The 24,471-nt window shown below is 46.0% G+C and overlaps 1 protein-coding gene across 1 annotated transcript in view; it reads right to left on the bottom strand.

Moving 5' to 3' along the window:
* Positions 1 to 14,077: 14,077 nt before the first annotated feature.
* Positions 14,078 to 24,471, bottom strand: part of TDRD5 (tudor domain containing 5) — a 2,447,201-nt gene continuing 2,436,807 nt past the window's right edge. The window contains exon 10 of the mRNA XM_044085919.1: positions 14,078 to 14,923. Within this exon, the coding sequence (XP_043941854.1) occupies positions 14,689 to 14,923 (235 nt within the window). The 3' untranslated portion in view covers positions 14,078 to 14,688. The remainder of the gene's footprint in view (positions 14,924 to 24,471) is intronic.

The raw sequence follows: 24,471 nt of genomic DNA, 5'->3' as shown, positions 1-24,471 counted from the left end.
TATAAATCTGGCTTTGATCTTGTTGCTCTGCAATAGAATCCGAACAAATTTTTGGATGTCCAGAATTCTTTGATCTGTTAGTTTGGCTAACATTTTGACGGTGTTTAATTCTGCGCCTATAAAGGTGATAGATTGGCAAGGCAGCAGAGAAGACTTTTCGAAATTTACTGAGATTCCCAAACTCCTGCAAAGCTGTAGAGTGTAGTCTCTGGACTGAAGAAGCTGACACTTGGTGGTGGCGGAGAGGAGCCAGTCGTCCAAGTAGGGAAACACCTGGAATCCTTGACGTCTCAGATGAGCTGTGACCACTGCCATGCATTTGGTAAACACTCTGAGGGCTGAAGTGAGGCCAAAGGGCAGTGCTCTGAATTGGTAATGACTGGTCCCTAGCGGCGGAGAAACCTTCTGGGCGTCTGTGAATCTTTATGTGATAGTACGCATCCTGAAGGTCTATAGAGCACATCCAGTTGTCCTTGCCCAGAAAGGGCAGAATGGACTGAAGCGTGACCATCCGGAATCTTGCCTTCTTGACAAATCTGTTTAGATTGCTCAGGTCTAATATTGGTCTCCAATCTCCTGTCCTTTTGGGGACCAAAAGAATCTCGAGTAGCGCGGATCCTACCTGGTCTGCCAGCACAGTCTGGGCGGCTCTTTTTCTAGGAGCTTTGAAACCTCCTGTTCTGCCAAATCCCTTTGACGGGTGAGATGTCTGGAAGGGATTGTAGAGTGAGGAAACCTTTGAAGGGATTTTGTAACCCTCGGATATGATCGACTGTACCCACATCTCTAGAGATAGGGATTGCCAGGCTACTGGGTACAGCGAAATCCTTCCCCTGACTGCCTCCAAGGGTGGACAGTCGGGCAACACCTCAGGGATGCTGAAAGGGCTTCTCAGGAAGAGACTCCCTGTTGCCCTGGTTCTGAGGACCCCCCCTGCCTCTAGGCCGCCATCTATTATTGTTACCCCCCCTGCCTCTGGGGGTAAACTGACCACCTGCCTCCGGTGTACCTCCTTGGGCTTTGAACCACATCTTCCCCCTTCTGACCCTTGGGATATGGTCTAGAAGGAGTGGAAAACTGGACTCCAACGGCAGAAAGAGTTTTACCGTCCTGCTCACACCTGGTCAAGGTATCCTTCACCTGAGGTCCGAACAAAGCCGAACCATCAAAGGGGGTATTAGTGAAGGGCGTCTTAAAGGGTCCGCCATAAAATTACAAAGCCGCATCCAGGCTTGGCGTCTAAAACAACTCCTGTGCCTGCGGCCCTGCTCGCTCCATCAGCCGCATAGGATATGAGCCGCATGGAGGAGTTAGATATGGAATTCAGGATTGCAAGCTGCGAGGCAATCATTTCTTGAGCCCCAGCAGCAGAAGGATCCTGGACTACTTCACCCAGTTCCTTGAGAATATCTCGTTGAAGCCTGGTGAAGTGACAAAGGTAGTTCAGCGAGCATAGCAAAGGTCGCTGAAGAAAACATCCGCTTTCCATACCTGTCCATGGTCCTAGAATCCTTGTTAGGAGGATGGACAGGTACTGAAGGATCCGCCAGTTCCTTCTTAGTGGCGCCGCCACCATAGCATCCACAGAGACACCCTTGGAAAGGAACTGTTCGTCCGTAGGGGCCGTGATGAATTTGGATGGTCTCCTGGGGACAGGTTCCACAGAATCTGGAGCCGCCCATGCCTTCGCAGCCACTACCTGCATAAGTCGGTCGAAGGCAGACACCAGGAGGTGGAGGGTCGGGATCCAAAAGCCTCCAGGTATACCGACTCATCCTCGGAGGGATCAATGGCTGGCCAATTCCCCTCTGTTTGAGGAGCTCAAGGATGTCTGAAAAAGAGACATCCTCAGAGGATCGTGGGGAACCCTCCAACTCATCTAAGTCGGTATCCGATGTAGTAGACTCGGAGTCTGTGTGTTTCCTCTTACCGTCCTCTTCGAGGGTTCACCTGCAGGATCAGGAGAAACTTCGGAAGAGGAAATTCCCAATGGGGAAACCTGGGCGATGGATCACTGGGCCTGAGGCGAGAGGCTGGCAAGGCGTCTGCAGGCACTGATGAAGGAGGAGCTAGGGGATGGACTGTTGACCAGGCTCAGAGGCCAGGACACTCCTCATCACCTCAAGGCTCCCCTCCCGGGAGGCGGAATATCCCGCTCGAGGAAACAGGAACTCCCAGCTCCACTGAGAGGAAGGCTCCGAGGCGATGTCGGCGCCGAGCTTACCAAAGCCGAAGCCCGAGGAGGCGGGGTGGGACAAGGGTCGATGCCACTAGCCCCTCGGGCCGACAAGGGAAACCCGGCGACGGATCCCTCAAGGAAGGTCTCAAGGAGGAGATCGGAGCCGAGGGCAGGGCCGAAGGATGTATCGGCTCCGGCACGAAACAGTCGCTGTCCCGGGAAGCTCCGGCTCCGAACTCTGGTGTGGAGTCGGAGGAGGAAGTTCAAGGGGTGAGGCTATAGCGAAGTCTGTTGAGGCAGGCTATGGAGCATTTGGGCCAGTGCCTGAGACTTCAACAGCCTGCTTACCACCCTCTCCAAGTCGTGGTCAGACAGCCTGGAAGATCTCGAAGATCGGCTCCGATGGCTCGCTCCGACAAAGAGGAGACCCGGGCAGTGGATACTCAGTATGTGAAGGGGACCGAGATCTCTTTCGGGGCGAAGCCATCGGGCGAAGTCCCTGAACTTCAGATGGAGCGAAGGTTTCTCGGCTCCGATGCTGGATAAGGTGTCGGCTCCAGCGGAGCCGACAAGGCTACAGTGAACAAGGTATCGGAACCAGCGGCACCGAACCCACTACTTTTAAGGTAGATACATCGGTTCCAGCGGGCGATCTCGGCTCAGCGGGCGAGCCACCGGAGGAGGCTTGGATACTGAAGCCTGAGCCTTCCGGTGGCTTAGAAGGTTTCCCAGACCCTGCTTTAGAGGAGAACCTTCTGGCTTAAGTAAGCCACGGAGGATAAGTTTATTCCTCCTTTCCTGCAGGACTCTCTGGCTAAAAGAGTGACACAAAGCACAGGAGTCCTGCAGGTGCAAGTCCCAGGCAATAAACACAAGAAGTGTGACCGTCTGTCAGAGACATTTTCTGACAGCAGTCACACTTCTTGAACCTGAACCTTGCCTTCCCTAGACATATCCTAGGAGGAAGTAACACACACAAACCCCAACAAACACACAAATTAATCCCCTAACACACAACACACAGGAAGGGATTAACCAATGGGGTTTAGGCCTAACTAAAAACTTTTCACTAAAGGTTATAACAAGATTATAAAGTTTGAAAAACAAGGGAATAGGGTGGGCTGTAACTCACTACAGACTATAAATGAGGATACAAGGGGAAATAAAACCCTAACTAAGCTTCTCTTTTCTTTAACAAGAAATTCACTTACCTCTGCTGGTAAAGGAGACCTCTTTCGCTAAGCGGCAAACGAGATCTGAGGTAGTTCCGCCTTGCATCATGGGATATAGGGTTGCCTCGAGCTGGTAAAAGGAGTTCTCAAGCTAAAGCAAGTGCCGAGTCGGAGCCGAGGATCTGCTCCGAACCCATCCAGCAAGAATGAAGGCGAGATTGACAACTTAACATCGGTTGTACAGAAAAAAAGACTTAAAAAGAAGTTATGTACTCACCATAACGTTCCATCTGAGTAGGTAACTTCATTTGTCTGCAACCTGTGGGTATCGGATCCGAGCCGGCAGCTTTCCAAGCTAATAGATCCAACCTCCAAGCTCCTCCCCCTACCCATAATGCCCTGCCATCTCCCTCTAACCTTCAGATCGAGTTTGCCAAAGGACAATAAGGAATTCCATAACCTAGGAGTGGTTCCAAACTGTTACAATGACGTCCATGAAAGGAAGCCATACCTGACTCTTAGATAACGAACTACGGGGGATGGAGGGTGGGTCAGTTGCAGACAAATGAAGTTACCTACTCAGATGGAACGTTATGGTGAATACATAACTTCTTTATCTGAAGTAGTTAACTTCATTTGCTCTGCAACCTGTGGGACAGAGTCCCCAGCTACCAACAACTTGGGAGGCCCTTATGGAAGGATATTCCGGAGCACTGCTGAGCCAAACAATGCACGTCCTCTGGAGATCAAATCCAATTTGTAGTGTGCAATAAAGGTATGAGAGGAAGCCCAAGTAGCTGCTGAGCAAATGTCATCCAAGGAAACCTTTGACCAGAAGGCAGCAGAAGAGGCCATGGATCGGGTAGAATGGGCTTGTACTCTCAGGGGCTCAGGACAACCACAGCTTTTGTAAGCTAGGAGAATGCACTGTGAAATCCATCCAGCAAAGGTTACCTTAGTAACTGGCTTGCCCAGACAAGACTTTGCAAAGGAAACAAAAAGTTGGTCAGATTTTCGAAGATCTGCTGTTCTATTTAAGTAAGAGCGTAACTGTCTGTGAACATCCAGATAATGAAGTCTGTATTCTCCTTTATTTTGAAAATTTGGAAAGAAAACAGGCAGATAAATGGTCTGGTTGATGTTGACTTCCGAAGCCACCTTGGGAAGAAAGGAGGGATTAGTCTTGAGGGAGACCCTGTCTTTATGGAAAATGATATAGGGAGGTTTACTGCAAAGAGCATGGAGCTCTGATATTCTTCTCGCAGAAGTAATGGCAATCAGAAAGGCCATTTTCCATGATACATATTTCAAATCGACTGAAGCTGCGGGCTCAAAGGGGGGCCCAGTCAGAGCTTGAAGAACTAGGGTAAGATCCCATGGGGGAACTGAATCTTTAATGGGTGGCCTTAACAAAAAGGTTCCTTTCAAGAAGGCCTTGCATATTTTGGAGGATGCTAGCGGCCCTGAGCTGTTACCAACATGGTAGTTGGACATAGCTGCTAACTGAACTTTAATAGTAGAAGCACTGGCTCCTTGATTAAAGGTATGTGAAAGAAAGTCTAGGACTGCTGGAATCGGAGCCGTAAAGGGATCTAAGTTCCTGTGCTCTGCCCAGATCGAGAAACGTTTCCATTTACTGTTGTAGATCTTCCTGGTGGATGGTTTATGGGCGGCCACCAGGATGGCTTTAACAGAGATGATATACCGGGAGTCCTAGCCATCAAGGGAACTGGATCAACCAAGCTGACAGCTTCAGGCAGTCCAGATTGGGGGTTTTCAATCCTAAAGGGTGAGAGATTAGATCCGGTTTGGGATCCAAAATCCAAGGAGGATGTACTTGATGAGACCATAGGTAAGGGAACCAGGTTTGGCGAGGCCAGAATGGGGCTATGAGGATAATTCTGCTCCCCAACCGATGAGCTTTCTGCAAGAATTTTGTCATCAAGGGAAGAGGAGGAGAAGCATACAGAAGACCAGATGGCCAAGCATGAACTAGAGCGTCTCTGGGGGTTTCCCCTGGTGGGGGAATCACAGCGAAGAATTCACTGCACTTTGTGTTCGAAGGCGAGGCAAAGAGATCGCAGCAAGGTTGACCCCATTGGAGAAAGATTTGTTTCGCTACAGCAGGGTTCAGAGACCACTCATAAGGTGAGAAGATCGTCCGACTCAACCTGTCCGCTAAGATGTTTGACCGACCTGGTATGTGCATTGCTATGAGAAAGCGGTTGGTGGATATCGCCCATTTCCATACTCTCATTGCCTCCCTGCAAAGTGGATAGGATCTGGTTCCCCCCTGTTTATGTACCAGACTACCGCCATGTTGTCTGTTTGAAGTGCAGTAGTTCCTGGAGGGAGAAGGGGATGGAGAGCTTGCAACGCTAGAAGCACCGCCCTCATCCCCAGAACGTTGATATGCAGTGAGGTCTCTGTGAAAGTCCACATGCCTTGGACGGATCTGCCCATGCAATGCCCCTCCCCACCCGAGGAGAGAAGCATCCGGCCCCTATGAATTCCAAAATCTGAGTAGGTTGAAGGGAGGATTTCTGGAGATTTATCATGATCCCTAAGTGGCGGGAAAGGCATAAGAAGTAGTCCCTGCCTGAGCAGAGTTGATGCCTGGTGGGGGCGGTTAGGAGCCAGTCGTCCAGGTACGGAAAGACCTGTATTCCCTGAAGCCTCAGGTGGGCCCCTACAACTGCCATGACCTTGGTGAACACCCTGGGGGCTGTGGTGAGACCGAAGGGTAGGACCCTGAACTGATAATGGCTGGCTCCCAGCCAAAAGCGGAGGAACCTCCTGGATGGTCTGTCCATCAAAATGTGGTAGTACGCATCCTTGAGGTCTATTGAGCACATCCAGTCGTTCTCCTGTAGAAGTGGGAGAATGGATTGAGAGCCAGCCATTATCAGTTTAGGGTCCTACCCTTCGGTCTCATCACAGCCCCTAGGTTGGTGATTGACTTGAGAGTGGCCATTCGAGCTGAGAAGGTACGCTTGTCCTCTGCCGACATGGACTCTGGGGGTGACACAGCGTACTCTTTAATCAGGTCTCGCTGCAGTCTAATCACATGTGCCATATAATTCAGTGACCTTACTGAGAAGGTCGCTGAAGAAAACATCTGCTTTCCCAAATGGTCCATCATCTGAGACTCCTTGTCTGGAGGATGCACCGAGGAACTCTCCTGTGCTAATTCCTTTGTAGTGGCAGCCACCACCACCATGGCATCCACTGGGGCACCCTTGCTCCAAACTGTCCTGTCCGTGGGATGGCTGAGGATCCTGTCAGGTCTCTTAGGAATTGGTTCAACAGTGTCCGGTTCCTTCCATGCCCTGGTAGTAATGAGGTCTACCAAGGGATTGGCGGGGGGGGGGGGGACACACCCAAGAGGCAGATGGGCCTGTGTCAAACACCTTCAGAAACACAGACTCATCCGAGGAAGATTTTTGGGCAGACCACCCCCCTCTAATGCGTAACATTTCCATGATGTCTCCGAAAGAGATGTCTTTGGGGGGGTGACTTTGGGGAACCTTCCCCTTCCTCCAAGTCCGTGTCTTCTGTGAGGGACTCGGGTGAGTCCAAATGCCTCCTCTTGCACTTCCGTTTGTGAGGGACCTCCTCGGGGGGGCTGTCCAAAGAGGCCTCACCAACGATGTCCTGTTCCCCTATGGGAACAATCTGGGACGTAGGCGCAGGCTGTCCCTGGGGCCAGATGATGGAGGATAGGCCCATATGAGTGAGAAGGGCGGGTGGATCCAAAGCAAGAGCCTGGGGCCTCGAATCCCTCGAGTGGATGTCGAATGCCAAGGGGGAACTGCTTTCCCTTGGATCTGAAAGCATTCCCCTCGAATCCGACGTGTGGATCGGTGTAGAAGGTGACCCGACCGTATCCGAAAGGGTAGTGTCCACTGTCCCTCTCGGATCAGACATTCAGCTCATGGCCCCGAGAGCTCGGATCCGAAACTGGATCTGACAGAATCGAGGGTACAGTCAGCGCCGAAGTAGGAAGCACTGTCGGCGCCAACCCTACCCTGGCTCCGAAGCTACTCGGATCCAAAAGCTCCGAGCCCCGAAACAACTTTTTTATAACACTGTTGAGGTTTAAGGGTTACCATGGATCTTAAGATAGTCAGACCCGGGGAGGCATATAGAAGAGGTGGGAGTAGGAAGGCCGAGGCAATGCTTTTACCTGGTTGCATCTTTGAGCTTGGTAGAGACTGATTAGTTTTTGATGCATCTTTACTACCTGTAGTATATGATGGATACATTTCAACTGGCTAGCTATAATAACTTCTAGCAGTTTAGTATTTGTTTACAGTTCAGCTTTTGTATTGTCCTATGAGATTACAGAGGATAGATATTTTTGTAGTTGAAATGCTTTGAGGTGAACAACATTAGTTTTGTTTTCTTGGCATTGAGGAGGAGTTGGGAGTTTTAAAGCCAGATTTCAATCAGAGAACGACTGTCATATTAGCTGTTGGCGAGTAGAGAGATTTCTAGCAGTGCAAACAAGAGTACAGCCACTGGCATATTGATCTATTGTGGCACACTGCACAGGGTCTATGCTAAATGCTTGAACATCCAAAATGTCGAACATTACATGGACGAGACCAAATGTTCGACATTTGGATGTTCGAACATCAAAAAAAAAAACTAAAAAAAGAAAATCACACTTTAACAGCATAGGCAGGGGTCAAGCCCCCCTGCACCCCTCACACCCCCCCTTACTTATATATACCAATGCCGAGACTGCACTTCAGTGCAGAAAAGGGAAATTCTCCCTATCTGCACCATACGGCGCTGTTGAAAGTCAATCTTCGAACACTTAAAATTTTGAAAGTTTGGTCTCAACCATGTAACGTACAAAATTTTGAGCGTTTGAAGATTTGTCATAGACCCCACTCCACGTAGGATTCAGAAAATGCTCCCTATAGCACAAAATAAATACGTGAGTTGCAAGGAAGAAATTAAGAGCATATCTTTTGGAATTGCTTTAGTTTAGAAAATTTCAAACAAAATTTACAAGAAGTTTTGGGAGAAGCAAGGCAAATGCAGAGGGAAATGATATTCCTAAGACAGGACAGTGATTTAACAAATAATGGGCATTATATGGCTATTAATGTACTATTTATAATTGCAGTTAAAAAAAAAGCTATTTCAAGAAAATGGAAGTCAAAGCAGTGTCCTAACGTGAGTGATGTTACAGAACTAACTACATGTTAAAGGAGGATGGGTCATACTGAAAACTGGTTGATTACAAACAAGTGGAACATAATGGAGACATACTTACAAATGTTTGAGAGATGAGATATGGAGACATTATAAGGAATTTCATCAAATATTAAAAACAAAATGCAAGAATACCTTAAGAGAACAAGGAAAACAAAAGCATAAGAGCTAATTAGATAGATAAATAGGAAAAAAGGGAAGACAAAGGGTGTAGATGAAATCTCATCCATGCTATTACGGTATTTGCTCCTCCTTTTCTTTTTCTCCTATTTTTTGTTAACATGTTATAGCAGAAAATAAACCCATATTTGTATATATTATATAATGCCGAGGAAGTTGTATATATAGTTGCAATTCCTAAGGATATATAACTACACAGTAAAGAAAATGTAAATGGTGGATTAAGTCGAAAAAATTCCAAACACCCATTTGAGCCTCTGGACTACACAGATCTCTCTCTCTGCCCTGATATTAATTGTTCAATAAATAAAATACTAAGTTAAGGAAAATAATGTTGCCTTATCTACTGAGGGTTGTAACAACTTGTCTAAGGTTGGCCCCATTTATAAAGTCAAGTAACAATCATGCATGTTTATTGTATGTGCCATAACTGACAGGAGAGCTAGTGACATTCAGTATTACTGCATTACTTTTGACTTTTAAGACCTGTAGCATATTTAGAAATTAATGTTCAACTGATGACAGACACGGGATCAGGTCATATTTTCTAAAATTATAATCTAGTTTAGTGCTTGTAATAACAGCATGCAACCATTTTATTTTGAGATTATTCTGTACTCTATTATCCCAACATCATATCACTATCCCAGTCTGTGTATATATATGCTGTAAATACTACCAATATGCCAACATCATATCACTATCCCAGTCTGTGTATATATATATATATATATATATATATATATATATATATATATATGCTGTAAATACTACCAATATCATTTAATCATGTACATATTGCAAATGATGCTGTACATTTTCTAACAACTGTATTAGGTCTCTCACTTTCATGTAACTATATTGCACCTAGCTGTGCCTATTACTGATTGTATAATCTGAAGCTTTTCTCCCCAGCCATTGGCTGAAAAAGGGATTCCATCTCAGTCCTATACTCCTGAGAAACAAAATGCAAATAAATAAAGAAATGTATGTTTTCAAATCTATGCAAGTACCATCACCAGGGTCTGCAATGATAAAAGGAAGAAAACCCCTGTATGTGGCATGCTTTTAGGATCTTTGAACCATATTTCAGTAAGTGTAAATTTTTGTCTTCAAGTGGAGGAAGACTTCAGAGTTACCCACTTTCCTTTGTTTAACCTCCTGGTATTAAATGTCATCTTCACTTCAGTATGCTGATCTGACCAGTGAACAAAAAAAAAAAAAACCAAAAAAGAATTTTTGTCTATGTGTTGGTGCCACACAAGGGAGGGACAAGATTGTACTATGTCATCAAGTCAGTTATGAATGGTAAGACACCCAAAACATCCTAGATGTCTTATTTTTGGGCACTGACAGAAAACAGACTAAGATACAGAAGTTTCTTCACATACAAGGAATAAAGGAGTTGCTTTCTTAGCCACAGGTTGCCATAACACATCGTGCCCAGCACTGTCCGGTGAAACTACAAGAACTATGGTGTACGGGGTCCTGGGTTCAAGACACGGGACTGACGTTTATTACCCAACACTACAACCTGTGAGAGATGCACTTATATAGCCAAACCTGAAGCCAAGCTCTCTCCAGCCAAGACTGTACTAGACAGTCAAGAGGAGAAGGTAAACACCTGAACCACACCACACTCAACACATAGTCCATCAAAACCTACACCAATAAACCCACACATAGTAACACAAAACACACACCTACATTCACGGAGGCTCTCAACAAAAATCTGCCCAAACAACAGAGACCTCCAAAGCTGAAACGCAAACCACCACCACCCCCAACACTACTCAAATGACACACAGCCCACAAAATCAGTGTGCCACTCAACCTCAGCCCATAAGGCAAAACAACATACCCAACACACTAGTCACAGGTGACTCTATAGTCAGGCACACTGATGTCCCACTCACCAGGCTAAACAAGGAGAAAGTTACTGTCAGCTGCCTGTCGGGTGCCAGGATCTGCCACATAATGCAAGCACTCAGGTCACTCCACAAGTACAAATATGATTCTGTCATTGTCCATGTCGGTGTGAATGACTTGAGATGTACCTCACTGGACTACATGAAGACGGACATGGAGGAGCTCTCAGATCATGTAGCCCAGGCAGGTATGACCCTAGCCCTGAGTAGCATCCTGCCATCACCCAGAATGATACCACAATACAAGGACAAAATGATTGACTTCAACAACTGGCTAAGCTTCTGCTGTCATTCTAAGGGGAACCAGTGACTGCCTGGGACAAAATGATCGACAGACGACGATGCTTTGCCAGAGATGGCCTGCACCTGTTGCCCCTGGGATTCAGGATACTGGCTAAGGCTTTTGCACCCCTACAGTGCCTTTTTTAGGCAATGTTCAAATGACAAACTCACCACTGTAGCAGGTATAAGCAAGCGAAATCTGAGGGTAATTGTACTCAATGCTAGAAGTCTAAATTTCAAAATGCACTCACTCGAGGCACTCTAAAATGGAGAACATCGAGATCTGTGCAGTGACGGAGAACTGGTTCAAGGCCCCAGAGAGCACCCCTGCATTACCAGGGTATAACTCATACCACACCTTTTGGCCACCTAACCTGGTCTGAAACACTAAAGGAGGAGGCGTGTCCATATTCATCAAGGATATCCACACCTCCAGGCTAGTTACTCAACATAATGCATCCGAAATTATCCAAGTGCAACTAACACTGGGCAAGACTGCAATCCAGGCTGTAGCTTGTTACAGATCCCCCGCCATGCCCCAGGATGCCCATTCCATGTTTCTTGATATACTGGGTAATAATAAGGTACAGCCCAATACCCTAATAATGGGTGATTTCAACTACCCCACCATCAACTGGGAAAACTACTCATGTACTAACTCATTTGCTCAACACTTTCTGGAATTCATAAATTCCAATGCCCTGGATCAGCTTATCCATACCACCGTAAAAAACTTCTCCAAAGCCAGCTTCATGCTTCTTAAGACAGAAGTGGCAAGCTTCACGACACCCATACAGATGGAAAATAGAGGTACGAATGCTGAATCCTATACAAATGTGCTGTATAAGTACATACACGAGTGCATGGTTCGTGCCACCCCCAACAGAACCAAGATGCTATCCTCCAAAAAAAGGAAGCATATCTGGTGGTCCCCTGCCCTAAACAAACTCTACAACAGAAGGAAGAAGCTGTTGCAAAAAAGAGTACACTCCCGACTGCAGGAACTCCCTGGTCAGCCTCAGTAAGAAGCTGAGATCCCTCAAAATCCACCAAAGATAGTTACGAAAATAAAATCGTCAATGATTCTAAAGACAACCACAAAGCATTCTACAGCTATGTCAAGAATCTCAATGGCAACACTCAGATCTGCTCTGAGCTACAGCACAATGGCACTAGATATGCAGAACCAACTGATATTGCCAACATCCTGCAGATGGGTTCAGTGCAAACTTCACCCCCCCCAAAGGGCCCATCACTATACTGGAAGAATGCAAAGCCCCTGTAATCACCACTGCACAAGTAAAGACTGCATTCTCCAAAGCCAAGAACACAGCATCCATGGGACCTGACAACATCCCAGGCTGCGTTCTGCACAAACTACAGAACGAACTGGCACCCCACCTAAGTACCATGTTCAATCATAGTCTCACTTCAGGCTTTGTGCCTACTGAATGTCGCACAGTGATGGTTATCCCACTCCACAAAGGGGGCGCCACCACATACCCCGGGAACTACTGCCCCATTAGCCTGACGAGCCTGGTCTGCAATGCCATGGAAAGTATAATTTTGGAGCTTATAAACAAGGACATAGGTAACCGCCAAACTCTGGACCCCACTCAGTTTGGGTTTGTAAAATCTAGGTCATGTTTCCTAAACATGACTGACTTCTTTGAAGCAGTCACTAGAGCCGTGGACGAGGGTAAGGTGGTGCACACAGCCTATCTTGACCTCACCAAGGCTTTTGACACCATCCTTCACTCTGGAATTATAGATAAACTTAAACTCAATAGACTGGGCATAAATCCCTATGTCACAAGATGGGTGGCCAACTGGCTAACTGACAGAACCCACACAATGAAAGTACCTGACTCCAAATCCAACTTCAGACCGGTGACAAGTGAGTACTACAGGGCTCAGTCCTGGGTCCTCTCCTGTTTGGCATCTACTTCTCAGAAGTCCAGGCTAATGCAGTGGGTCTTTGGCTAATGAAGTTCGCAGACAACTGCAAACTAGGTGCCATAACAGAATTGCCTAATGATGTGGACATTCTACAAAGGGGCCTCACTGAGACTGATGCTTGGTGTCAAAGTCATGGCCTCAAACTCAATGCCAAAAAGCGCACTGTCATCCCCTTTGGGAAAAACACTGTACCCATGAACTACCACATATGCGGTAGCCTACTAAACACAACGTGTGATAAGAGATCTTGGGACACAGGTGGACAGTGGTCTCTCCTTTGATAATCACATCACCACAGTAGTCAGGAAATCCTTCTACATGGCACACCTCATCACAAAGGGGTTCACCTCCAGAAAAAAAGAGGTCATTGTTCCTCTCTACTCATCCTTCATCAGACCCATTATAGAGTACAACTCCCCGTTTGGCATGTACCTCGCAAGACATCTAGAAAGCCCACAGAAATACCTCACTAAGAGGATTACTGGCCTCAAACACATTCCATACACAGACTGTCTCAAAAAATTCCAGCTCTACTCCATCACTTACCGCCTACTCAGAGGTGACCTCTGCCTAACATACAAAGCCATGTTAAAACCCAGATCTGTTGGACATGCTACACTTAAAGAAACACCAATCCCTCTGAGTCACACGCTCCAAGGACCTAAACATTGCCACCACAATAAAAAGAACATGTTGGAGGGATAGATTCCAGTCCAAGAGACTTCCCATGCTCTGGAACAGACTACCCATTCATGTCAAGCAAAGCTCCTATTTAGCCCTCTAAGAAAAATCTTCAAACTGGATGGGAAATGGGAAATTCACCCCAAGGATCACTTCTATGGCTCTGCTAGACAGGGGCAAAGGAAAATAACTTTCTTGGGTGGCAAAAGCTAGGGAAATTTTTTGACTGGGCTTATATAGGCCCCAGGGCAGATAGTTCTCGTACCTACCTATGAACCTAAATGAGTAATAAATTTTGTTGCTTTGTTCATAATGAAGAACTTGCATTCAGTACAGAAAAAATAAATCAGAAGCCCTTCTATGGGTGTATTCAAGATACCCGAGTTAGAACACTTGATTATGAAACTTGTTCTACAGGAAAACAAGCTGAGTAAGTGGTGGGAACTACAAAGGTTAATATACTGGTCATGTTAATTAAGCATGGATTTGTTTTTATTCATTCTCTCTCCACAAATGAAGGACCACTCTATAACTGCTTGTAGTGTTTTTTTGCACATGGTCACCTTGAAAGACTAGTGGAAACAGTGTAATTATTACATAAACAAAAAATGCCATCATTCAAAGTAACCATTCTGAACATTCTGCAACTTGTATCACAAAGACTATTTTTTGACAAATACAGTCAGGCTTTACTTCAGTCTACAGACCTGTAATTGGATAAATACAATTCTAATGCAATTCTAGGGATGGCTCTGTACCACAGAACTCCTGAAAGTGCTACTGGAACACCATATGAGAACATGATATGGTAGTAAAGCACTGTTTTGCCTGCAAATACCCCAAAGTCAGCATAAAAATTAAATAAGTATAGTATCTGTGAAGTTTATGCTGAATAGAGAGAAAAAAGAAATTACAACCTGCTTGAAAAATGTTGGCAATTTTCATAACTCCCCTAGTTATAATGAATAGAACCACAGCTACAACACATTTTAGTACACAAGACCACAGAAAGAACACTGCTTAATTTTATAGGATTTGTCCTGGTTTAAAATTAAAGCAATCATACTATCACATGTTCAAATCAGCCACCACTATATACACACTTCAGAAGGCAGATATGAGATTTCTCCACAGTCTCCATGTTTCCAAAATCAATGTAGAAAACTTCTACTTTCTCTTCACTCACAAGCCGATGGATAACAATACGGTACCACCAAACTTCACCAGCTGTCCGTAAGCAACACACTTGACCTGCACGAAAAAACTTTTCCCGCATTCTGTAGCGTTTTTGCACTTCTTCATTAGAATAGCAACGTCTGATACAAAGAAATTAAAAAGTAACTGGTTAATATCTTAAAAAAAGTGTGCTGTGATGTATTCTGACCTACAACAAATATGAACACTGACAAAAGTTAAAAGGCAATAATACATACCACCTTTTACTAACAAAATTGTCCAAGTTACAATCATTAAACAGGTACTAATACAGAATATGTAGCTATCAGAAGCTATTCATTCTACAGATTTTAGTTATGTTTCCAATGGAGGATACATGCACAGAATGGGTTATCTCAGTGCATCACTAGCATTACCCAGTCTGCTTGGGCCTACTGGCACAGCGGTTCAGATCTTGACTTCCTGAAACTAAATGGGTGAAATGCGAGATAGAAAAAGTAAATTGTGTACATTTACCATAAATGTAGATGTTCGAGTGCATTCACTGTTGCAGTCATCACACTTGGGTTATCTGCCTGCAGGTAGCCCTCAGTCAGCCCGAATACCAGAGTCTTAGTATTTCTGTGTAGGATGCTGTCGCTTCTTCCATGACATCAGGTTGTCAGGGGTATAAAACAGGCAGCCGACCCCATTACATCAGTTTTTCTTGCCCCAAATATCAGGAGCCCCCAAATAGGGAGCTAGTATATTGCGGGGAACACCACCAGTAAAAAAGTAAATACCAAATGCCATTAGAAATGGCCATAGAGAGGACGGGTAGAAAGATAGAGAAAGCCAGATGGCTGGAGGGAGGGGAACCAGGACTGCAACAGTGAATACACTCAAACATCTACATTTATGGTAAGTGTTCACAACTGTACTATGTTCTTCGTGTTTCACTGTTGCAGTCATCACACTTGGGTTGATTCCCAAAGCTGAGGTTGGGTGGAGGCAGCCAAAAAGTGTTAGGGTTGGCTAGTAGGCCTTGCAAGACTGTTGTAGCAAATTCAGCCCTGGATTTGGAAAAGATAGGCAAGTGGTAATGCTTGGTGAAGGTGTGTACAGAACTCCAGGTAGCAGCTTCCAGAATGTCCCTGGCAGGGACTCCCCTGAGAAATGCTGTAGAGGTAGAAGTAGCCCTAGTGGAATGTGTTCTGACCCCCCCTGTGGGGTAGATTTTCCATGGTGCTTGTAGCAGAAATGGATGCAGTATGCAATCCATTTGGAAATGGTTTGTTTTGAAATAGTCTTACCCTCTTGTCCCTGTAGCAAAGCTAACTAGCAGTTGGTGAAATTGTTCTGACAGGCTTAGCCCTATCAAGGTAGATACCTGAGCTGTCTGTGCACATCCAAGAAGAGCAGGATCCTTTCCCCTTTACTCTGAGGGTTAGGGAAGAAGGTTGGTAAATGGATGGATTGGTTTAGAGCCACACTAGACACCACCTTAGGCATAAAGGACGGGTTAGTCCTGAGGGAAACCCTGTCAGCATGAAAAATAATGAAAGGTTCCACAGCCATAAGTGCCTGTAACTCAGACACTCTTTTAGCTGAAGTTATGGCTAAAACCAAGGTTGTTTTCCAAGAGAGGAATTTTAACTCTGCTGAGGCAGCAGGTTCAAAAGAGGGAAGCGTAAGCTTTTCCAGTACAAAGTTAAGGTCCCAGGCAGGGATGGGTGCTCTCCTAGGGGGCCTTAAGTTGTTAGCCCCTCTCAGGAACTGTTTGATGAGAGGGTAAGAAAATAGAGGTGGCTCAGTATTATAATGAGCTGAGATGGCAGAGGCATGAATCTTAATGGAGGAGAAGGATAGGCCTCTGAGGAGTAGCTCTGCTAGGTAATCCAGGATTAGAGGTAAGGAGGGCACTGCTGTGTCCTTTCCTTTAGACAGATTCCAAGAACAATATATTTTCCACTTTTCAGCACAGGATTTCCTAGTACTAGGCCTTCTGGCTTCTGGAATGATGTCCGGCATCTGTTTGCTGAGGGCTGCTGGTGGGGTATTCAAGGGGTAAGCCAGGTTGCAAGGTTTAGGGTTTGCAACTGTGGATGCAAAATCTGTCCCTCCTACTGAGACAGCAGGGTAGAAAGTCTGGTGTAGGTGCCAGAGTGGCACCGTTGTCAGGCTGCGCAGGAGTGGGTACCAGTGCTGGCATGGCCAGTCTGGGGCAATAAGAATTGCCCTTGGCCTGTCCTGTTTTATCATAAGTAGTACTTGAGAAAAGGGGCAGACGGGTAAAGGCATACACAGAGAGGTTTTCCAACTGAAAGGCTAGGGTATCCACCTTCCAGGCCCTGCTGTGAGGGTTCCTGGTGCAATATTTGCTTAACTGGTGGTTCTCGGGGGAGGCAAAGAGATCCACCTCCGGTGTCCCTCATCTCTGGATCAGAAGGTTGAAGATGTTGGGCTTCAATTTCCACTCGTGTGGGTCTAGGAGATTTCTGCTCAAGTTGTCTGCCAGTGAATTTTGTTTGCCTGGCAGGAATTGAACTTGTAGATGCACTTGGTTGCTCAAGGCTGTGTTCCACAGGGCCATGGCTAACCTGCAGAGTGGGTAAGAATGGGTTCCCCCCTGCTTGTTTATGTACCACATAACTGTGGTGTTGTCTGTTTTTATCAGCAGTTGTCCTGGAAGGATTAGGTGTCTTAAAGCTGTCAGACCATTCTGCACAGGTAGCATCTCTTTTTGAGCAGGAGAATCTGCCTTGGGCTCCAGTGGCCCTGAATGCATTTGCCTGCCATGTGAGGAACCCATGCATAGTCCGATGTGTCTGTTGTCAGGGTTTTAGTGGCAAGGGGTAGAGTGAAATGCAGTCTCTTGTTGTGGCTGCATGCTTCTGCTCAGCAAAGGAACTCTGCCCTTAGACAAGGTATAATAGGAATGACTGTTTCCAGGTCCTGAGAATGTTGGCACCAAAGACTAAGTACCACTGAAGTTTCCTCATATGCAGTCTTGCATATGGAATTAGCAGAATACATGAGGCCATGAACCCTAGGGCTTGCAGTATTTCCCTTGCAGATAGCTGGGTTCTGGTGGCCATTTGTTTGAAGTAGTTTGTCAGATAGATCTGTTTTTCTGAAGTGAGAAATGCCATCTGGGAAGTTGTGTCCTAGCTTGCACCCAGGAACACAATCTTCAGTTAATTAATCAATATGGCGGCGAAAGCTGACACTCTCTGGCTAGGCTTATAAATGCCCTCGGGCAGATAGCCTAGTACCTACCTATGAACCTATGACTGGGTACCAGTTGTGATTTCTTTTCGTTGATGTTGTACCCCAATGAAGTGAGAAGGTTTTTTACATATGCCAGGTGCTGAAGTAGCAATTCCTGACTGTCCGCCTGAATCAGGCAGTCGTCCAAGTATGGGAAAATTTGGATATTTCTCTGCCTGCAGTATGCAATGGCTGGAGCCATGCACTTTGTGAATACTCTGGGCGCAGCAGATAAGCCAAAGGGAAGTGCAGAGAACTGATAGTGCATAGAGCCTGCCCTGAAACGTAGATATTTCCTGCATGACTCCCTTATGGGGATGTGCAGATAAGCTTCTTTAGAGTGACTAACCAGGCATCGTTGGCTAGCATAGGGAGAAGCTGTTGCAGGGCAAGTATCTTGAATTTTGGGACCACCAGAAAGGTGTTGAGAATTGAAACATCCAGGATTGGGCATCAAGAGCCCTCTTTTCTGGGCACCAGGAAAAGTCTAGAGTAGAAACCCTGACCCCTTTGTTCTGCTGGAACAAGCTGAATAGCTCTGATATTGAGCAGGGGAAGTACTTGCTTTAGAGCCTCTGCCCACTGGTTTGGAGGAAGGTTTGGAAACCCACTTGGGGTTGGCAGTGAATGGAAGTAGAATTTGTACCCCTGGGATACAATGTTGAGCACCCATCAGTCCTGAGTAATGGACACCCAGTATTTTGCATGAAGGGCAAGTTTTCCTCCTAGGGGCACAAGCAGTTGGGCAGGACTGGGAAGGAGAATTAAGAAGTCATTGTGAACTTTTTCCATGGGGGGGCGGCTTACCACTCCCTGTTTTTGGGGTAGGGGCACTCCATTGTTTAGATCTCTGCATACCTTGAGACTGTAGTCTGGGTGGCCTGTTTACCCTGGGTCTTGTATGGGAAGGCCTGGAAGGGGCTGGAAAGTACCAGTTTTTAGAAGGCCAATGCCTACTGAATCTAGGTGGTTGCACTTGTAAGAATTCTTTAACAGTTTGCATAGATTTAGCTTTTTCTTCCATCTTTTTAAGAACCTCTTCTGCTTTGGTGCCAAACAAACTGTCCTTATTTAAAGAAGCATCTAGTAATTTGGATTTGACATGATCTGGCAAGGTTTGCTCCTTCAGCCAAGCATGCCTTCTCAGTACAGAACCAGTGACTGGAGCCCTGCAAGATGCTTCTAGGGCATCAAAGCCACACTGTAAAGTATGCTTACTAACTTGGTTTGCAGAATGCATCAGCTCTAGTCTTTATTTTCTGCACAATCTGGAAATAACATTTTTGTTTAATTAGTTCCATAATATGTTGCTGATACTTCAGCATGTGAAACTGGCAATTCAATGCCCTGATGCAGAGGTATATACCTTCTTACCCCATCTGTCTGAATCCCTGTCTGAAGGGGTAGAATTTTTGGCTGTAGTAGCCTTAATACCTTTAGGTCCCTGGGAAATGGTCTCTGGATCAGCAGTAGGATTCTTGAAAAGAAACTTGTGGGAAGCTGGTACTCTGTAGTGCCTGTCAGGTTTCCTAGGGGCCGAGGGTAATGTATCTGGGGTAAGACTGGATTCCATAAAAACATCATCTACAACATCCAGGACAGGGGGTATAGCTAGAGGCCTGTGCTGAGGCAACTCTAAAAATTTTCTGAGTCTCTTTTTGGACTGAGGGTAGTCTTGGCATTCCCAGTGGAAATGCTCTCTTAAAGTATGCAAGGTATCACCAAAAGAAAAATCCTCTGGAGGGGAGGCAGAGGGAATGGATTCCTCTGCATCTGAATCCTCATAGACTGATAAGGGCATGTCCTGATAATCAGAAGGGTCAGAGTCATCGGACTCCTGGTCTGTAGAGTCAGAAGGAAACTCAATTCTTTGTCTCTTAGCAGGGGAAGGCTGGCTTCCCCTAACTAGGGTAATAAGGTTTTCAGCCATTTTAAGCATTTGTTTTTGTGGCATGGGAGCTTGAGTATGTGCTTTGGTCGTCGGTTTTCTAGGCATGGTGAGTACTCTAGGCCTAAGAAACTCGGTAGCTTTGGCTAAGAAAGAAGTTGTCGGTTTGATTTTAACATCGGTAGGATGGAATACACCCTCAGAAACCAGTGTCTGCACAGTGGCTCCAGACCCATCCAAGGTAGAGACATCCACAGGTTCCATAGTCGAAGAAGCATCTCGCGGCATACCAGACTCCGAATTGGTCTCAGCAGAGGACTGCGAATCCACAGAAGTGGGCATCAGGGGCTGCAAAGGCAACTCACTGAGTACCGGAGGACTGGCGACTAGCTTAACGGAAGTGTCGTCAGCAGTTTTGGACCTATGCGGTCTGTCTCTGTCTTTATCTTTACGTTTTTTCAGAAGGTCAGTAGTCGGATGGCTTATCAAAGCCATTTCGGAATACGGAGAGCGACAGTGAAAGAATTTAGTGACAAAGATATCCAGACGACGAATGGTTCGTGCGTTAAACAGGGCACAAAACCGACAGCGAGGGACGTCATGGTCTGAGCCTAAACAGATGATGCAATAAGAATGAAAATCTCTGTGAGGTATTTGCTTTCCAGAGGCAAGACAATTGTTAACTTTTTCTGACATCGGTTAGAGCAAGAAAAAAGGATCTCCAATGGGGTACTTAGCTTTAGAAGACTTCAGGATTATAAACTCGAAAAGAAAAATTTCGAGTAGCAGCCGGCCAGAACTTGTGAACTGCTTCTGCTTCGGACTCCTCCTCGGCAAGAAAGATGGATGTAATGGCGTCGACTGATGTTTTATACCCCTGACGACCTGACGTCATGGAAGAAGCGACAGCATCCGACACAGAAATACTAAGACTCTGGTATTTGGGCCAACTGAGGGCTACCTGCAGGCAGATAACCTGAGTGTGATGACTGCAACAGTGAAACATGAAGAAAATCAAAAAAGCAAACAAGGAGCCCTTCCTTCTGCATCTCTCTAGATATACCAATTTAAAATTCAAAGCATGTACGAGAAGGTTATATTTAGTTTTGACTAGCACACAGTTCAGTAAAATGTTCCACTGAAAGAAACACAATTCCAGTTACGTAGCTCTAACATTTCCAAGCAAAAGCCAGCAACTCCAATTATGAAAAATATTTGTTCTTAAAATGTGCCACCCCATCCATTGCTTACCCCAAATCTGTCTTGATCAAACACTCAGTCTCTGAACAGTGTGTGTCTACTCCCTGGAAAATATCCCATATCATCCCACTCCACAAAGGAGGTCCCTCCAAAGAATTATCCATCTTCCACCTCATTGCCATTCTATCCTCCCTAGTTAAAATCCTAGAAAAATGCATCCACACACAGCTTCTCAACCATCTACTCTCAAATAATCTCTCTTCCCATTCACAACCCGGCTTCAGACCCAAACACAGTACGTCCACTGTCCTCATCTCTTTTACTAACACCATTCATTGGATCGTAGGAGGTTACTAGGCTATTGACCCGGAGATCATTTCAAGCCTAGCCTTTTCATCCTAATGTAATACCATAGATACTTTAGTCAATACCCAGGATCGTATTTATTAATGACCGCCCATGTCCAGGAAGCTTAAGGGTGCTATCTCTGGTAAGAATTCACAGTGCCCCATCCACTCGTCCAGGTTCCTTTTGAACAGTGTCAAGTCACAGGCCATATTTAGGTCCCTGGAAAGAGTAGCTCTAGTCCTGTCTTGATTTATGGATATGCAGCAAATTCATTAGATTTGGGGTCAGAGATTGCTCTGCGAGCCAGGCATAAGTCTCCAAGAAGTCTATAAGATACTGAGTATAGTGAGAGGGACTTTAGTCGGTCTGTGTAAGGCATGTGCTGGAGTCCCTTAATCTTCTTAGTTAGAAACCTGTGAGGTTTCTCCAATTGCTGCAAGTGCTTTGTACAGCACATGCCAAAGGGGCATTAGACTTAATTATGGGGCTGATTAGTGACTAGTACAGAGGGGTTATAACCACCTTTGCTCTAGAGGCAATGCCTTTGCTAATCAAGTGTGCTAAGTAGAACGGCTGGTCCGAATATCAGAGACGTAGTATTTCTGTGTCGGTTGCTGTCGCTTGAGGACTGATGTCAGGTCAACAGTAGTATAAAGTAAGGCAGCCAATGCCATTACATCAGATTTGCTTGCCCTAATCTATCAGGAGCCCCCAAGTAGGAAGCCAGGCTCTGATGGAAGAACCCCACAAGTGGAAAATAAATACCAATATGTCCCTTGTAAGGAAAGGAGAATAATAAGGAAGAATGGCAATAAAAGGAGAAAGAAAAGAAAGGGGGATGGAGGGAGGGAAACCTGGACTGCAACAGTGAATACACTCGAACATCTACATTTTTGGTAAGTGTACACAACTGTACTATGTTCTTTGTGTTTCACTGTTGCAGTCATCACATTTGGGTCTATTCCCAAAGCTGAGGAAATGGGTGGAGGCAATCAAGGAAACTAGGGGCTGGCTAGGATGCCCTGCAAGACTGCAGAGGCAAACCCTGCCCTGGATTTGGAGAACAGAGTCAAGTGGTAATGCTTGGTAAAAGTATGAACAGATGTCCAGGTGGCAGCCTCCAGGATGTTCCTGGTGGGGACTCCTCTGAGGAAAGCTGCAGAGGTGGAGGCTGCTCTGGTGGTGTGTGTCCTGATCTCCTTGGGGGGAGGCTTTCCATGCTGTTTCTAGCAGAAATGGATGCAGTGCGCTATCCATTTGGAAATGGTTTGTTTGGAGATGACTTTGCCTTCTGCCCCTATAGCAAAGCTAACCAGCAATTAATCAGACTTTCTGAAGGATTTAGTCCTGTCTAGATAAAATCTGAGCTGTCTGTGCACATCTAGAGAGTGAAGAATCCTTCCCCCCTTGTTCTGGGGATTAAGAAAAAATGAGGGCAAATGAATGTACTGGTTGAGAGCCACACTGGACACCACCTTGGGCATGAAGGATGGATTAGTTCTGAGGGACACCCTGTCTGCATGGAAGATGATGAAGGGTTTTACACAGCCATGAGTGCTTGCAGCTCAGAGACTCTTCTGGCTGAAGCGATGGCCAGAAGGAATGCTGTCTTCCAGGAGAGAAGTTTTAGCTCTGCAGAAGAAGCTGGTTCAAAAGGGGGCAGGGTGAGCTTTTCCAAGGCAAAGTTAAGGTCCCAAGCTGTTGTTGGTGCCCTTCTGGGTGGCCTCAAGTTGCTAACCCCTCTTAGAAACTGTCTGATCAAGGGATGTGAGAAAAGGGGCTGCTCAGTAGGAAAATGAGCAGAAATAGCAGAGGCATGAATTTTTATAGAGGAGAAAAAGAGGCCACTGTGTAGTAGGTCATCTAAATAATCCAGGATGAGAGGGAGGGGGTGGAGGCTGTCCCGTATTGGCTCCCTTAGCCTGAATCCAGGTGCAGAACCTTTTCCATTTATCAGCATAAGACTTTCTGGTGTTAGGGCGTCTGGCCTCATGGATAAGATCCAGAACCTGTTTACTGAGGTTGACAGATTGGTCTGGGTTAAGGTATACACCAAGCTGCCAAGTTGAGTGTCTGCAATTGGGGATGCATGAATCTCCCTTCCCTCTGGGTCAGGAGGTTTGGAATCTAAGAAAGATGCCATGGAGGCAGCAGGGACAAGCTGCACAGCAAGGGGTACCAGTGTTGCCGGGGCCAGTTTGGAGTTATAAGAATGGTCCTTGGTTTTTCCTCCCTTATTATGAGCAGTACTGTGGGGGTGAGAGGTAGGGGAGGAAAGGCATAGACTGATAGATTGACCCAGGAGATGGACAGGGCATCCACTTTCCAAGCCATGCAGTGATGCTACCTGGTGCAGAAGTTGCTGAGCTGATGGTTGGTGTGGGAGGCAGAGGTCGACCTTCGGGGTTCCCCAATTCTGAGTTATTAGGGTGAAGGTACTTCTGTTGAGTTGCCACTCATGTGGGTCCAGAAGATTTCTGCTTAATTGGTCTGCCATACAGTTGAGAGAGCCTGGTAGGAACTGTGCTACCATGTGCAGTTGCATGGCAGAGGCTGTGGGCCAAAGGGTCATGACCAGCCTGCATAAAGGGTAGGAGTGAGTCCCTCCCTGCTTGGTGATGTACCACATCACAGTGGCATTGTCTGTTTTGATCAGGAGAGCCCCTGGAGAGAGAAGTGGATTGAAAGCTATTAAGGCGTGCTGCACAGCCATCATCTCTTTTTGACTGATGTGCAGAGGGATTTGCTGTGGGCTCCATTGGTTCTGTATGCACCTGCTATCCAGGTGTGCACCCAAGCATAGTCTGATGCATCTGTGGTGAGGGTCTGGGTGGTGGGGAGAAAGGCAGTCCCTTGTTGAGGAAGCATGCTGTTGCCCACCAAAGAAGATATTTTCTGAGGCAAGGAATTATAGGTAGAAGAGTTTCCAGGTCTTGAGAGTGTTGACACCAAAGGCTCTTTAGGTACCACTTAAGTTTCCTCATATGCAGTCTGACATATGGA

The sequence above is a fragment of the Protopterus annectens genome, chromosome 10.part0 (assembly GCF_019279795.1).
Source record: "Protopterus annectens isolate FY-2018-M chromosome 10.part0, PAN1.0, whole genome shotgun sequence".
Taxonomy (NCBI): domain Eukaryota; kingdom Metazoa; phylum Chordata; order Ceratodontiformes; family Protopteridae; genus Protopterus; species Protopterus annectens.
This window is presented reverse-complemented; position numbering and strand designations above follow the sequence as displayed.